Source organism: Chrysochloris asiatica, unplaced genomic scaffold (genome assembly GCF_000296735.1).
Source record: "Chrysochloris asiatica unplaced genomic scaffold, ChrAsi1.0 scaffold00050, whole genome shotgun sequence".
NCBI lineage: Eukaryota > Metazoa > Chordata > Mammalia > Afrosoricida > Chrysochloridae > Chrysochloris > Chrysochloris asiatica.
Window position 1 is genome coordinate 12,344,235 of NW_006408568.1, and position 17,964 is coordinate 12,362,198.

The 17,964-nt window shown below is 35.5% G+C and overlaps 1 protein-coding gene and 1 pseudogene across 1 annotated transcript in view; both read right to left on the bottom strand.

Annotated features, from left to right (window-relative positions):
- LOC102826362 (prostaglandin-E(2) 9-reductase-like) overlaps positions 1–17,964 on the bottom strand; it is a 44,313-nt gene that overhangs the window by 20,250 nt on the left and 6,099 nt on the right. Inside the window, exons 2-5 of the mRNA XM_006862730.1 lie at positions 7,584–7,751; positions 6,391–6,507; positions 5,855–5,932; positions 4,953–5,075 (exon numbers count right to left, since the gene is read on the bottom strand). Coding sequence (XP_006862792.1) covers positions 4,953–5,075; positions 5,855–5,932; positions 6,391–6,507; positions 7,584–7,751 — 486 coding nt within the window. The remainder of the gene's footprint in view (positions 1–4,952; positions 5,076–5,854; positions 5,933–6,390; positions 6,508–7,583; positions 7,752–17,964) is intronic.
- Positions 181–2,112, bottom strand: LOC102840954 (annotated as a pseudogene).

Here is a 17,964-nt window from a genome sequence, read left to right on the forward strand (position 1 = left end):
GGGGGGCCTCAATGGAGATGCAGATGACATCCCTCTTTCAGGTGGGTCTTCGGTGAATGCTGGCTCCCTCAGGCAAGCTCGCTCCAAAGATGGAGAAGTGGCTGTCCTCTTGCTATAGGGTCGAATTATTCAGGCTGGAATCCATACTGAATCTGGGATAGTCTTTTAAAAGGTGTCTTTTTAAATACTGTCTTCAAGAGCTACTTTCTTCTTCTTCTGACCAGTGACCTTTTTCCGTTTATCCTTCACTTTTTCTGAGAAACATTTTGGAGTTGTACTAATGCTCTCTCTTTTCAATGGCTTCATAACATTTTTTTCTTTGCTTTGCTTAGTAGTCTTTTGAAATTTTTACTGTATTCTGGTACAGGATATCCAGCTTGCTGTGCAACATTCACAACACTTCTTAATAATGGTTCTTAAAAATGTAACAGCTTTTCCTTTATGCCCTGCTCTTACATTTCAACTTATCCTGTGGATGTATTCCACTGAGCTGCTTGGAAAGTCATAGTTGATCACCAAGTTTACACCTTTAAAATTAATCCCTCTTGTCAGCAAGGCTGTACAAATAAGAACCCAGATTTTTCCTGCTCTGAAGCTGTGGGCAGTGTTATCTCTCTGTTGCTGTGTTCTCTCTGAATGAATGACATCCACACTAATACCTTCATATATGAGCTCATGAAAAAAGTTATTTAGCTCTTTCAATGAACTGAACAAAAACAAGAATAGGTGGATTGAAACCCTTTTTAACGAGTTTCCCAGTTTCAGATCCCACAAAGAGAAATTCTTGTTCTACAGTCTCTACCGCAGAATTCCGTGCTCTAATGGATACAGTAAGGAGCTCTGGTAGCGTAGTGGTTATGAATCGGGCTGCGAACCTTAAGGCCAGCAGTTCAAAACTCTGCGGGAGAAAGATGAGGCGTTCTCCTCCCATAAAGATTTACAGCCTCGGAAACCCTGTACAGGGTCGCTATGGGTTGGAAATGACTCAACGGCACTTAACAACAACAACAACAACAATGGATACAGTAATGACACTGTCCAGGTTGAGTTTGTACCACTGCTCAACATCATATGCAAAAGTGGCACTGCACATAGCTCTCCTGATCTTGTGGGATGTGCATGCCAGGAAAATGGAAGCCAGCTGGTCTCTGAACCAGTCTTTCCATCTTCAAACAATTTGTCTGATTCATTCACTATGAGCCACTCAACACTTCTTAGGTCTATTACTGGAGGATCAATCGATTTGGAGTGGTCACAAGAATATCAAACTTCTTAGATGATTTAGGTCCAAATTTTGTGGCTGCCACTGCTGCTTTGTGAATCATGTGTATCCCGAATCCTGTTCCTTCAGAGATTTTTAATAACTCTCGGTGAATCTGATTTGCAAGTTCTCTTGTTGGTGATATAATCAGAGCCCTGAAGCCTTTATCTGTGGGTTGTTTCCGCTGCATTAAAATGGGAATGCTAAAAGCCAGAGTCTTTCCAGATCCAGTAGGAGCAGAAGCCAGAAGTTCTTGACCATGTAGCATAACTGGAATGGCCTACATTGGGATTGCTGTAGGCACCTGAAAGCCTGCATGTAGGATATTCTGAAACAGTCGAGAATTGATTTTATATTCCTGGTCAAGTTGCTGAAATGTAGCAATTGGGTCAGGAAGATCAGTTCCTTGGACATGAATTTTGTGTTTATTCCGGAAGAAGTTGATCTTTTCCTTTCTGAGATGTTCCAACTTTCCTGAAGTTATTTTCTTCTTTTACTTTTTTATCTTCAATCTTTGCTTCCATATATGACATCCACTGTATTGTAGTTTCTTCTTCTGACAAAGTAATTTCTGAAGTCATCATCTTTCTCTTTTTCTTGTTCCATTCCCTCTTCCTTTCAGTAAGTCTTTCTTCTTTTTTCTCTTCATTTTGGATCTCTTGGTATGTTCTAGATTCCCCACATTCACCTGGGCCAGACTTCTTTTTTCCACAAAAGTCAAGTTCCTGAATTACTTCTGAAGAATTAAAGTCATATTTCCTTTTTCCTAGCTGAAATCAGGCTGCGACTGCTGAGAAGCGATTCACATGAAATTTGGCCCCTGTGTCAAGCCGGCCAAAGTGATTGTGCACATCAATCTTTACCCAGAAAGCCCCTAAATGTAGTGTTTTACAAAAAAGAACTACAATTTTAGTGTAGCGACATTTGTTAAGTGAGTGGTTAATATCTGGACAGCTCCCTCTTTAGATATTCTATCATACTTAGACTTGTACTCAAATTCTTTTTGTCTATCGCTACCATTCTCCTATTTACACCCTCGGAAACCCTGTACAGGGTCGCTATGGGTCGGAACCGACTCGACGGCACTTAACAACAACAACAAACCATTCTCCTTGTACTTTGAGGATCACCTGGTACCTATAAAACATTAAATGTACAATGCCGAATAAAAAAAACAAAAACAAAAACAAAAAGTTAAACAAAAGGTATTGAAGGGAGAAGTCCAAACGACACTACAGTGATTAGTGAAAAACAAGGCCCCAGGAATTGATGGAATACAAATTAAAATGTTTCAACAAAGTGATGCAGTGATAGAGGTGCTCACTAATCTATGCCGAGAAATTTTGAATACAGTTACCTGGCCAACCAATTGGAAAAGATCCATATTTATGTCCATTCCAAAGAAAGAGGACCCAACAGAACGTAAAAATCTTTAAACAACTGCATATGGTCATTAATATTACATGCAAGTAAAATTTTGCTGAAGGTAATTCAAGAATGGTTGCAGCAATCTATTGACAGGGAGCTGACAGAAATTCAAGTCAGATTCAGAAGAGGACACAGATAAAGGGATATCGTTGCTGACATCAGATGACTCTAGGCTAAATGCAGAGAACACCAAAAGGATGTTTACTTGTGCTTTATTGACTATGTGGATAGTAACAAACTATGGATAATATTGCAAAGAATGGATGTTTCAGAAGATTTTATTTTGCTCAACAAGAAGCTATATATAAAACAAGAGGCAGTTGTTAGAATAGAACAAGAGGTACTGAGTGTTTTAAAATCAGGAAAGGTGTGTGCCAAGCTTGCTTCTTTGCACCATACTCATGTTGTATACTGAGGAAATAATCTGAGAAACTGGATTAAATGAGGAAAAATGTGGCATTAGGATTGGAGGAAGACTCTTTAGTACCTGTAATATGCAGATGACACAATCTTGCTTGCTGAAAATGAAAAGGACTTTAAATACTCATGAAGATCAAAGCCTTCAATATGGATTCCATCTCAATGTAAAGAAAATGAAAATCCTTACAACTGGGCCAACAAATAACATTATGATAGATGGAGAAAAGACTGAAGTTGTCATTGACTTCATTTTGCTAGGATCCACAATCAATAGTCATTGAAACAGCAGTCAAGAAGTCAAATGACGTATTGTATCGACAAAGCTGCTGCAAAAGACCTCTTTAAAGTCTTAAAGAGCAAAAATGTCTCTTTGAGGACTAAGGCATACTTGACCCATGCCTTGGCATTTTCAGTGGCCTCATATACATGTGAAAGTTGGACAATAAGTAAGAAATACAGTAGAAGCAATGTATTTGAATTATGGTGTTGGTGAAGAGTATAGAAAACACTATATATTGCCAGAAGAGCAAACAAAACTGTCTTGGAAGAAGTGCAGTTGGAGTGCTCCTTAGAAGTGATAATGGCAAAATTTTGTTTCTTGTACTTTGGACATGTTGTCAGGAGGGACCAGTTCTTAGAGAAGGACTTCATGCTTGGTAAAGTGAAGAGTTAGCAAGAAAGAGGAAGACTCCCAACAAATGGATTAATACAGTAGCATTAACAATGGACTCATACCTAATAATTGTAAGAATGACACAGGACTGGGCAATGTTTCATTCTGCAGTGCCTAAGGTCACTTTGAGTCGGAACTCACTCAGTGGCCCATAACAACAATAACAACTTAACAAAGACTTTACATTTTTACTATTAATCTTTACAATATCTCAGTAAGGATCTTAATTAGGTGATAAGACATCAAAAAGCTAATCATTTCACTCTTGTTCAATATTTAAATTTTGAATTATGTGGTATTTTTTTAAATGGTGTTTAAAATATTCATATATATGTATATATGTATAATTTCAAACAGATTTTAAATTATTTTCTAAGAGTAGATTCTGAGAAGTGAAATAACTAAGAAAAATAGTACAAATATTGAGTAACTTCTTATATAATTAATTATCAAATCACTTTTAAAAAGGGCTGCATACCTTTACTTGGCTATAAATTATGTTTGAAAATTGCCAGTACTGGGTGTTATTCTTAAATATGGTCTCTTTCAATTGTGATTTATTTACTTCCTCACTTTCCACTCTTCCTCTGAACTCTATCATCAATCCTATTAAGTCTTCAATAACCTCCATATCACTAAGTCCAACCAACAATTCTATTCAGTTTTTCTGATTGGCCCTCAGCAGGATAAATCCTGTACCTAAATTAAACCTTTACATCTTTGAATCATTCTATTTTAGGATTTCCCAACACACACTATCCTTATTTTCTCCATCTTTTTGGTTTTACCAATGCCTCTTCTGCCTGGTTCCTTATCATTGGCTTCCTTGTCCTCTTCTTTTTCATTCATTGAACTCTCCCTAGGAAAGCTGATCTATGTCTATGAGTTTAATCACTATCCATAAAGCAATGGCATCAAAACCTGTACCTTGAGTTCAGACCACTTTTCCAAACCTCAGACCCATTTTGCCATCTGTCAACTCAGCGTCTCCATTAGGATGTCTCAGCAGAACTTCAATCATTGATATAATATCAATCCATTCTTTGGTATTTTCCATTGCAGTAAAAGATACTATTGTCTACACAGTTGATATCAAGTCAGAAATTAATTAAGGAAGAAGGATATGAAGAACAGGAAGTAGAGAATATTTCAGTAGGTGTAAGGGCTCACCTGGTTGCAGACAGGCTTGTATTTGAGTCCTGGCTTGTTCAGGATCATCTCCAGTTGTTTATGATTAAAATTGGATACACCAATGGATTTGGTTAAACCTGCATCTTTACACTTCTCTAAAGCCTGAGGAGGAAGGAAATGTTCGATAAAGTCTAACAAAATGTGGCTTTTTCATAAGACATTGAACTTTTTAAAACCTGAAAAGCGTGGTTTAAACATATATAGCAAGTTTTCTGGATCAAACAATTTTGCCAGTTAAATAATTTATTTTCTAATTAATCTTATTGCTGTGCATATACTTTTTCTCCTTGAGGCTATTACAGTCACATTCATGACGAGAAATGTACATTAAGGTGCTTTAAAATCTCAAGTTCCCTTCTTTTATGCCCCTACCCAATGGTACCTATTTCACTTTAATGCATATAATAGTATTTTAACAAATGATAACATAGTTAAAAGCCAAAACACATAGGTTTTTCACTAATAGAAGGTTTTGCTGCTGCCTCTTTCCTATAAAGAACATATATATATATATGGGCTGGGATAGATTTCACTCTTTTGCTACAGTTCACCTTCTGCCATCAGACATCAGTGCTCCACTCCCTTGACAAGTATATTGATCTCCCCTGGAAGAAATCTAACTCCTGTTAAGTTTGCTTCTGCTGAACCCTTCCTAGAGCTCGCATCTTTAACCTGATCTATGGGACCAAGAAATCTCTACTTAAACCACAGAGGGTTGGATTAAAAATAGACCTTAGAGGTCATCCAGTTCAGTTCCCACACTTTACAGATGGAGTCACTGAGGTTGATCGATGGAGCCAGAGTTAATTTCTTCTGATTCTCCATCCAGTGATCTCTACCTTGTCATACAGCACCTCTTGGGTGTCTGTAATGGTACTTACATTCCAAGTGTCACAGATGTCCACTATTTCTAAAATAATTTTCCCATTGGCATCCTTTGGTAGAAGATCCTCCCCAGCCTGGAATATATATAGAAAAAGAGAGGATGGAGAGTTTTATTTAAGAATCATCTTTCTTAAGGAGCTCAGTCACACAACTTTCAGGTGGTAGTGACTATTAATTGGTCTGTGTGTGTGTGTCTGCATGTGTGTGTGTTCATGCATATGTGTGTTCTAAGAAAGATTTTTTGGGAAAAAACATCGGAATCAGTAAGGGACTGTGTAGAGAATTCATTTCCCTTAGTATACCTAACCAGAATGAATAACAGGGGTGCTAGCTGTTGTTAAGCGCCATTGAGTTAGTTCTGACCCTGTATAGGGTCTTCAAGGAGCGGCTGGTGAACTTGAACCGCCAACCCTACAGTTCAAATGGCTTTGCAATCTGGTACATTAACCCACAGCACCACATCAGGACTCCAGGGGTGCTAATAGCAGTACTGAAACAATCCTGGTCATAATGAGGAAAACAGAAAGCTTACCTTCATACCAACTGGAAAATGAATAAGGAAGAGATCTACATAGTCCAGTTGAAGATTCTTCAGTGATCTTTCCAAGGCTGGTCTAACCATTTCTGGTCGAAGAAAAGTAGTCCAAAGCTGCAGTGATCAAAAGGAATAAAACATGTTTGAGATTTTAACATATTTTGGGACCAATATTGTTATTAAGTGCTGTTAAGTCATACTCCAACCCTTAACAACCTTGTATAGGGTTTCTAAGGAGCAACTGGTGAACTTGAACCTCAGGCTTCCTGGCTCAAGTGGACTTTGCAGTCCAAAACTTTAACCAAGAAAAGACTGAAAAATGACTAATAAACTACACAGGCAGTCTGAAAATAATAGGAAGTAAGGAGAAATTTTACTTATTATAAATCAGGCTCTTAATGGGAAATTGAAGTTTATTTGAGTCACTAAAATGTAAGAAAACTTTTAACTGAAATGTAGGTAGACTGGGAAAAGCAACCTAGATGTTTAAAGGATTAGAAAAGTTATTCTTTGAATGGAGAGCAAAGAAATGCAGGGAAGGGAAATGGAACCCACTTTCCTATATAATGAATGCCTAAAATCCATTTTGCTGAAAAGTTCACATTATAATAACAAGTTGTGGATTTAGTCTCCTGATACTGCCAGAGAGGGTGACACCAAAATAACCCCAGGTTCTGTGGTGACAATGGAGTCAGTGGAGTGCAGACTGCTGCTGCATGGGGCAGGGCCACCAAGACAGTGTGGTGACACTATATAAATCAGATCCTTAAGGGATACCAAGATTTATCTGAACCACTACTTTCCACCTAAGAAATTTTTACAAATTCCAGTTTTCTTAGTGGCTGACTTGAAGAAAGTATTTGCTAGTTAGATTTCCTCTCCCTTTTCCAAATCATACCCTAACCTCACTTGGATGTGCCCTACGTGAACTAGTGAGGAGGAAAAAGCATGAACCCACAGTGATTCCATTAGTCCTGACAACAGTCAAAGAAGATAACAAATGTCATCATCACGTATTCCATAGGAATGCATTTTGATGTTCAGAGAAGTTGAGGAACTATTTCATCCAGCCTTCTCTGCTGTCTATGTTTCTATAAGGCCTCTACAATATCAGAAAGTAAATAAATTATTTAAACTAAGAGCATTAAAACAAACAAACAAAGACCTATTATCACCCCCACACACAGCACCTTGGTGGTGTAGAATATGTCTTCTCTCTTCACAGTACCGTCAGCAATCTTCTCTCGAATGGCTTCTCCAACCTCCTTTTCATTTTGATAGAAATAAGCTGAGTCGATGTGACGGTACCCTACATCAATAGCCACTTTGGTAGCCTCTTTAGCCTTGCTCTTAGGAACCTATGAAATATAAAAAAGGAGGCTTGGGGAAAACGGATTTGAAAATATAATGATGACAGCTATCCCAAATTTGATAAATACATCAATCTACATATCGAAGAAGCTTAATGTACTCCAAGTAAGGTCAACTTAGAGTGATCCACACTGAGAAATATTATAGTCAAATTGTCAAAAGCAAAAGACAATTTAGAAAGCATCAAGAGAGAAGCAATTCATTACGTACAAAAATTTCATCAACAGGATTAATAGCTGATTCTCATGGGAAACTATGATGCCAAGAAGACATATTTAAAATATTGAAGATAAAAAAACTACCTATCATGACGTCTTTATTGGATAAACTATCACTCAAAGGAGTCCTGTTGTGACATTGTAGGTTCATGTGCTAGACTGCAAAGTTGTTTGAACCACAAGGTGAGAGGTTCAAGCTCACCACCTGCTCCTTAGAAACCCTATACAGGGCTGCTGGGGGTTGGAATCAACTCGACAGAACTTAACAACAACATCCCTCAAAAATGAAGATTAAGCCATTTCCAGGCATAGAAAAGCTAAGGGATTTCATTATTATCAGACCATTTCTACAAGAAATGCTAAAGCTGAAATACAAAGAAACTAGAAAATATTTCAAAGGCATATGAGGAAATAAACAACACTAGTAAAGGTAACTCCTTAGATAAATATTAAAAACAGTACTGTTGTGCTTTGGAATTTTTAAGTCCTCTTTTTTCTATATTGTTTAAATGACAAATTAATAAAACGATAATTAAAAATCAGTGTTAATAACACGTAATATATATAGATATGATCTATGATATTAAAATATAATGAAGGAGGGACATAAATGTATAAGGGCAGAATGTTTCTATGCTACTGAAATTAAGTTGGTATTATTTAAACTGTTATAAGAATAAGATGTTAATTTTATTTCCCATGTAACTGATAAGAAAAGAATTTTAAAATATTCAGAAAATAAAAGAAGCAAATCACTATAAAAAAATCAACTGAAAATTTTAAGGCCAATAATGAAGGAATTGAGTAACAAAAAGTTTTACAAACCATATAACACTACAGAAAATATATATCAAAAAAGGTGGAAATAAGTGGGTTTTTTTTTAGTAATTTCTTTTAAGTACAAATGGATTACACATTGATATTAAAAGGCAGAGATTGGTAAAATAGGTTAAAACTTTATTCATCTATGTGTTACCTATAAGAGATTCAGTTTAGATACAAAGACATTAATAATTAAAAGAGTGGAAAAAAGATATTTTGTGAAACTAGTAACCCAAGTAGAGCTGGAATGACTGTATATTATTAGATAAAATAGATTCTAAGTCAATATAGCTTATAAGAGATAAATAGACATCATATATTAAAAAGAGATTAAATACATCTAGAAGACATAACAATTATAAACATATACATACCTAACAAAGTATATAAAGCAAAACCCAACAATTGATAGAGGAAGCAGTTTTACAATAATAGTTTGAGAATTCAATACACTTCAATTACATTGTCAAACAATTAGATGTAGAAGTCATATACAGAACACACTATACAACAATGCATATTTTTCTCAAGTGCACATGGAACATTCTCAAGGACAGATCATGTATTAAGATATGAAAGTAATCTTCCTAAATTAAAAAAAAATTAAAATCATTCAAAGTATCATTTTCAAACACAGTGGAATGAAACCAGAAATCAATAAAAGAAGGAAAACTGAAAATCTCACAAATATTTGGAACAACACACTCTGAAGCAACCAATGGGTCAAAGATAAATCATAAGTGAAAGTAGAAAGGACCTTGAGATCATTGAAAAAAGCACAAAATACAAAAACTTATGGGAAATCAGTACTCAGAGGAAAATTAATAGCTATAAATGCCAACATCATATTGAAGAAGTATCTCAAACCAAGTAGCTAACCATATCCCTCAAGGAATAGGAAAAAGTAATGCAAACTAATCCTAAACCCAAAACTGATGGATGGAAGGAAAAATAAAGATTAGAGCAGAGATAAACAAAATATAGAACAGAAAAACAATAGAGAAAATCAATAAAATCAAAAGTTGGTTCTTTGGAAAAGATCAACAAAATTGTCAAGTCTTTAGCCAGATTGATTATGAAAAAAGAGAAGATTCAAATTACTAAAATCACAAGTGAAAGAAGAAACATTATAACCAACATTTTAAAAATAAAAGGATTATAACGACAAATCAGAAAATCTAGATGATGCCACAAGAAGAAATAGAAGAACTGAAGAGATCTATAATAAGCAGCAAAATTAAAACATTTATCAAAAACTTCCCAACAACAACAAAATCTTAACACTAAATTCAAGCATTTAAGGAAGAATTAACAGTACTCTTTCATAAAGGCTTCCAAAATTTTGAAGAGGAAGGAACAATCCCTAACTTATCTGTAAGGTCAGTATTACCCTGATACTGTAATCAGACAAAAACATTACAAGAAAAGAAAACTACAGCCTGGTTTATCTCATGAATATAGATGCAAACCAAGAAAATTAAGTAGCATTTCAGTACATCTACAAAAATATGTACAAGTATGACCAAGTGGGATTTATCCCAGGAATATAAGAGTGGTTCAATATATGAAAATCAATCACTATGAGGGGACCTCAAAAGTTAATGGGAAATTTTCATTTATTTTTGAATTCCATTTTTCCACAAACTTTTTGAAACCCCCTCATATACTATGTTATTAGAATAAAGGGGGGAAAACAAATGACTAGTTCAATTGACGCAGAAAAGTGTTTGAAAAATCCAACTCTCGCCATTCAAGCGTTCAATAGACTAGAAATAGAAAAGAATATCCTAAACATGATAAAGACCACAGATAACATCATAACGATATAAAACTGAAAGCATTTCCCTTAATATCAGAAACAAAATAAGGATACCTGCTTTGCTCACTTCTATTCACCATAATACTGGAAGTTCTGACCACAGTAAGGAGTCAAGAAAAAGAAATAAAAGACATCCAAATTGATAGATATGAGGGGCTTTCAAAGAGTTCATTGAAAATGATGATTATGAAAACACTATGCATAGATTTCAGATTTTTTGTACCAAAATAAACTTGTACTTACTTGTTATAACATGTCTAAACAGGATCTGTTTTGAATGATGCAGGAAGCTTCAAAAAAAGATGGAAGCAATACAAAGTCACTGTATCAGAAAGAACTGGTTGATAGTTTAAGGCATCTGCTTAAAAAGAGCCCCTATCAAAGCAACATTAATTCTGATAAAATTGAAGCAAGAACTACATCAAGTTTATATTAAAGTTTAGAAAGAAAAATGATGAAATCATTGATGGTTTATGAAAAGTTTATGGAGACAATGCCCCCAAAAAATCAGTTTACAAATGGATAACTCATTTCAAGAAAGAACACGACAATGTTGAAGATGAAGCACAGCAGCAGACCATCCACATCAATTTGTGAGAAAACAATTAATCTTGTCATGCCCTAATTGAAGAGTACCAACAATTAACACCAGAAACAATGGTCAACACCATAGACTTCTCGATTGCTTCAGCTTATGCTATTCACACTGAAAAAGAAAAATTGAACAAACTTTCTTGCACAGTGGTACCAAAACTATTGTGTCCATATCAGCTGCAGACAAGAGCAGAGCTTTCAAGGGAAATTCTAAACAAGTAGGATCATGATCCTGAAACACTTCTTTAAAGAATTGTCATAGGAGGTAAGAGATGGTTTTACCAGTATGATCTTCAAGACAAAGCAAAATCAAAGTAATTGTTACCAAGAGGAGATTCAGTCAAAGACAAAGCAGACTGGTCAAGAGCAAAGGTCATGGCAACAGTTTTTGTAATTCTTGAGGCATTTTGCTTTCTGATTTTCTGGAGGGCCAATAATGAGAGTGTTTTGAGAAAATGATCCAAATCTTTAACAGAAAATGTCTGGGAGAGCTTCACCTGAAAGTCCTTCCCACCATGACAATGATCCTGCTCATTCCTTTCCTCAAACAAGGACAATTTTTGTTAGTTTTTATGAGAAATCATTAGGCATTCACCTTATAGCCCTGATTTTGCTCCCAGGAACTCTAATTTGTTCCCTAATCTTAAAAAAAAAAAAAAAAAAAAATTAATGAAAGGGCATTCATTTTTTTCTTCAGTTAAAAAGACTGCATTGACATGGTTAAGTTCTCTGGACCCTCAGTTCATTAGGGATGGACTGAGGTAGGTAATCTTTAAATATTAAACAAAAATATCCTCTGAAGTCTTCTTAACACCATAAATGATACATTCAATTATCCAGTAAAAAGTGAATAATTATGCTGATATCATCACTTATAAAAGTGGCTTGACCTTGATGGAGCTTATGTAGAGAAATAAAGTTTACATGTTTTATCTTTTAACTCCATTTTCCCATTAATGTTTTGAAGTTCCCTGATGTATTTACAATAAAGGAATTTAAAAAAAAAAAGAAAAAGAGTAGCTGTTGTCACTGCTTATGACAAACCCAACACCTAATGTGATTCATTTCCTTGGTTTAAAGGTAGGGTCATGACTTAATGGATCATAGAGTTAGCTGACCTAATCATATGTTTAGTACTTCTATTCTACCACCTAGTTCATTATGTAGTGTCTGGGGTCTTAAAAGTCTACAAATGACCACCCAAGTCACATTAGTTGGTCTCTATTTCCCTGGGACAACAAAGCAAGAAGAGAAGAGTAAGGAATAGGTGGAAGATATGGAATATGTGGCTAATTGCCTCCAGAAACAACTGCTTCCTTTGCTACGAGACCAGAAGAACTAGATGGTGTGCAACTATCATTACTGAACATTTTGATCAAAGATGCCAAAGAAAAATACTGATCAAAAGCGGGGAAACACAGAACAACTGAAGAGAATTCAAATTCTCTTCAATTCTAGACTTTCTGGAGCCATAGAGTCTGGAGGAACCCCTGAAACTATTGCCCTGAGGTAGGTAATCTTTAAATATTAAACAAAAATATCCTCTGAAGTTTTCTTAACACCATAAATGATACTTTCAATTATCCAGTAAAAAGTGAATAATTATGCTCTTTTAGGAATATATAGGATCATACTGACAATAGCAATATGAAAAACTAGATGGGAACCTTAGAGGTCAGTGAGTTTTTATTAATGAGTAAAGAACAACTTAGAATAAAAGGATGAGAATAGTTGCATAACTCAAAGAATGTAATTAATGTCACTACATTATACATGAAGAAACTGTTGAATTGTTTTATGTTTTGCTGTGTATATCCTCAACCATAACAAAGTCAATCAAATTTAAAGGAAAAAAAAGAGGTCTTACTTTTTAATTTCACAAAGCATAAAATCAACCAACAAACAAAAGCAAAAGCAAAAACAAATGATACTACAAAGCTACCTTAATCAAAACAGTGTGGTACTGACATAAGGATAGATATAAAAACCATTGGAATAGAATTGAAAGTCCAGAAATGAACCTTTACATGCATAATCAACTTGATTTTCAGCAAGGTTGCCATGACAATTCAATGGGGAAGAAATAGTCTATACAACGAATAGTGTTGGGAGAACCTGAATATTCGCAAGTAAAGAAGACAGACTTATCTTAGTATACACAAAAATTAACTCCAAATGGATCAAATATCTAAACTTAAGAACTAACACTCTAAATTGCTTCAGAGAAAATAGTGGCAAATCTCATGACAATGGATTTGGCAATAGTTTCTAAAATAGGACACCAATAACACAGTAATAAAAGAAAAATAGAGACATTAGACTTGAATAAAATTACCACCTTTCTGCATTAAAGAACACTTTTTTTCCCTTTTTATTGACCGTATATAAAAAGGTGGCAAATAGAGAAAATACAGTTACATCAAGGTTTAATTTAAAAACCAGTGTCCAGATTTTAAGGTTTATACATATTTTGTTAGCTTTCAGCCACCTGAGAGTAAGGGAATTTCTCATGACTCTCTAAGAATTATGACTGTCAGCTCTAAGAACTGTGGCCTTGTCAAGTTTATAAGCATCATGTGTCAGGAGCCTGGTATGTCTAAATTAACTGAAATATATAAAATGATCTGTTCATCTGTTCATCTCTCCATGCCTCACATCATATCTATAAAAATAGCTTTTTCAATTTGTAGAATGTAGAATCCTGGCTTTTTATACAGCAACCACTATTCTTGTTTTCTCAGATTTCTGAAAATACAATTAAGTTCTAAAATTTGTGACTGTTGTAAGATTTTTTTTTTTTAAACCAGGGAGTATCACTTTAGTAATGGTTGTGGTGGTATACCGTGGAGTCGGTTCTGACTCACAGCAACCCTGCACAGGGTTTCCAAGGCTATAAATCTTTATGGGAGCAGAAAGCCTCATCTTTTACCCATGAAATGGCTGGTAGTTTCAAACTGCTGAACTTGAGGTTAGCAGCCTGACTTGTAACTACTATGCTACCAGAGCCTGGTCTATATAAAACAATATTAAGAATTTATTCTGTTAGAACAACTGTCTCTTGGTCTATGAGGTTCCTCATGAGCACTATGAAGCATTCTGGAACATCTACTGTTTACAATGTTAACCACAGCTTGTTATGTTTCACACAGTTGAAAGCATTGGCATAGTCAACAAAGTACAAGTAAGCATATTTCTGGTATTTTTTACTTTCAGTCTAGATCCATCCAATGTTAGTAATGATATCCTTTATCCCATGTTCACTTTAGAATCTGGCTTCAATTTCTGGTAGCTCCCTGTCAATGTACTGCTGCAATGGGTTTTGAATTATCTTCAGAAAAAATTTACTTGCATGTAATATTAATTATATTGATGAATGATTTCCACATTCTGTTGGGTCACCTTTCTTTGGAATGAGCACAAATATGGATATTTTAGAATCTGTTGGTCATGGAACTGTCTACAAATTTCTTGGCATAGATGAGTGAGTGTCTCTAGCATTGCAACCATTTGTTGAAAGATTTCAATTTGTATTTGTCATTTTCTGGATCCATTTTTTTTTTTTTTTTTCTTGGCAATGCCTTCAGTACAGTTTGGACTTCTTCAGTACTATCAGTTCTTGATCATATATTACCTCTTGAAATGATTGAACATCATTTAGTTCTTTTTGGTACAGTGATTTTCTATATTCTTTCTATCTTTTGATGTTTCCCGCATCATTCAATATTTTGCCCATAGGATTATTCAGTATTGCAACCTAAGACTTGACTTTCTTTCTTCAGTTCTTTCAGCTTGAGAAATGCTGAGTATGTTCGTCCCTTTTGATTTTCTAACTCCAATTCTTTGTACGGTTTACTATAATTCTTGACTTTGTCTTCTTGAACTGCCCTTTAAAGTTTTCTTTTAAGTTCTTTAACTTCCTCATTTCTTCCAGTTGCTAAGCCTCTCTACATTTAAGAGCAAGTTTCAGAGTCTCTTCTGACATTCATTTCTGTCTTTTCTCTCTTTCCTGTCTTTTAAATGACTTTTTCTTTCTTCCAGCATGATGTCATCCCATAACTCCTCTGGTCTCTGGCTATTAGTGTCTAATGCATCAAATCTGTTCTTGAGACGATCTCTAAATTCAGGTAGGATATGTCCAAGGTCATATTTTGGCTTTTGAAAAAATGTTTTTTATTGTGACCTGAGTGATGGTTTACATGGGAGAACATTGGCTTTACACCATCATTTCATTGCAATGATTACAATCTCCTCCATGTAGCATCACTCAACAGTATTTGTTTCCATTCCCTCTGTTTTTCTTTTTGTTTAGGGGTGTGTGTGGGGGTGGGGACATGTACACAAAAACACTCAGGAACATATAATAATTTAAACAACCAAAGGGCACATTCTGTAAGCCTGCCTCCTGGCCACCAGCACCCAGTCCCTCTCTTTCCATGAGTCTAGAGTCCTCAGCTGCTCCCTCTCTCCATATCCCCATCTCTACCTCTATCTCTGGTGTCACTGCTTCTCTGGATAGGATCCACTTGTGCTCTTCTCCCTTGATAGTCCTAGGGTCCTGTGCTCCTGGACTATAAGATTAACTACTCCCTCATTTTTGTTACAAAACTTCTACCTTTACAATTGTGACAGTCACCATTTGTCATGATAACAATTACTCGTATTGTATCATGAGAATCTTATCCCCATCTCTTTTCAGCAGACCCCTATCTCTTTTCATCTTTTCTAGACAAGATGAAAACTATTCAGTGGGGACTCTATCTTCCCCCACATACTATTAAACTAAACTCCTTCATAAAAAGTTCATGTCTTTATCGCCCCCTCATTTTAAGTTACCCATCTCTATCTACCCTGTATATAGAGGGGATAGGTTTGATACTTGATATGGAGATTTCTTCCCTCTCTGTTAGTATTTTGATCTACTACATCCATGAATATAAGTCAAGTTCATTAAATTGTAACAATTTGCCTTCATTTCCCTTTATCAAAAATTGTTTTGTTTTTTTTTTTAAATATTCCCCTAGTCAAGTTCTAAGGAGCTCTGGTAGTGTAGTGGTTACGAATCGGGCTGTGAACCTTAAGGTCAGCAGTTTGAAACTACCAGGTGTTCCGTGGGAAAAAGATGAGTCTTTCTGTTCCCATAAAGATTTATAGCCTCAGAAACCCTGTACAGGGTCGCTATGGATCAGAATCAACTCGACAGAACTTAATAACAACAACAACAGTTGAGTTCTAACTATCAAGCCATTGAAGCTAGGTCAAATGGGTACTATCTGCAAGTTTGGGTGTTCTTGTGCATCTCTTCTCACTTCACATCAGCTGGCTGCTTCACTGTTAGCTCTAGCCTTCTGTGGCTATGTCTTTGTCCATGGGCTCAGGTGCAGGGAGCGGCTTCGCTTCTGCTGTTTGACACAGTCCTGGCAGGAGGAGAAACATCTTGCAATGCAGATGAATCTCAGAAGCTGGCCTCTATCTCCTCTCTAGGATAACTCTGAATTCACTTGTAAAAATATATAATATTGCCATATTCACAGCTTTTGCTATGAGCTCTTGCAGACCTTAGGAAGAAACCAGTCTGGCAACAATTGTTTCAGCTTCGGTGGGTTGAATTCAAAGGGAATTGTATGAGCCACTCCCGTTCACAGAAAACCTAAGTACAAAGTAACTGCATTTATGAGATCACAAAAGCAGATAACAAACTAAAGTGAAGCTGACCAACCCCTATCGACCTCGCCACAATCAATTACCAGCCAGAATCCACAAACCCCCACTATTACATACAGGCACCTATGTAAATAGGCAGAGAATAGTGAACATAAGTGAAAAGTAGTTTTAACTTACTAATCTACATTTCCTGCCGCAATTAGCCAGGTTGGGCCTTATGCCTCACAGCTTCAAAAGAAAGAAATATAGGAACATTATGGTTAAGCAATTTAATGAATATTTTAGAAAAACAAAATAATTAAGTAGATGTTAGTAATACTTTTACTATGAAAATAGTAGTGTAGTATGTAGGATAGAAGATTGATAATCACCTAGTAGAAACAATAAAGTAGTGTAAGCATTGATGATTAATAGAAACTTATATTACTAAGAAGATGTAATCAGGGGTCTGATAAGTGGAAATGATTTGTGTAAGGTTTAACTTGATCTTTTAGTGAGAATAAGAAGAAACAATTTATCACTTAAGTAGGAGAGGAGATGATGTCAAAAGGAAAATGCTCAATGGTTGAAAAAGAAAAAGAAAATGGAAAGGTCAGTTTGGACATCACAGAAATAATTTTGTTAAGGTTGTATAATCACAGGGTGAAGGAATGTTATGATTAAAACTGTGTAATAATTCAAAGGAAAATCAAAGTATCAAATCATTATGTACTGTGTCATTTTAAGTATACAAATAAAGACTTGCTGAGCCGGGACAGAGAAAAAGAGAAGAGAAGAAAGAGAAAGAGAGCCTCATCAGACAACTAAGCAGAGGCTCCTTGATTGCTTTCATTTTCGCCAACCCCGCGAAATCTGGACTCCCGCATTCAGGAGTCCCCAGGTCATAGTTTGGCTCTTTTCAACTTGTTTTTAATTTTTTTCAGCTTCAGTCTGAATTTGCATATGAGCAATTGATGATCTCTTCCACAATTGGCTCCTAATCTTATTTTAGCTGATGATACTGACCTTCTCCATCATCTCTTTCCACAGTGATAGTCAATTTGATTACTATGTATTCCATCTAGAGAGGTATATATATATATATAT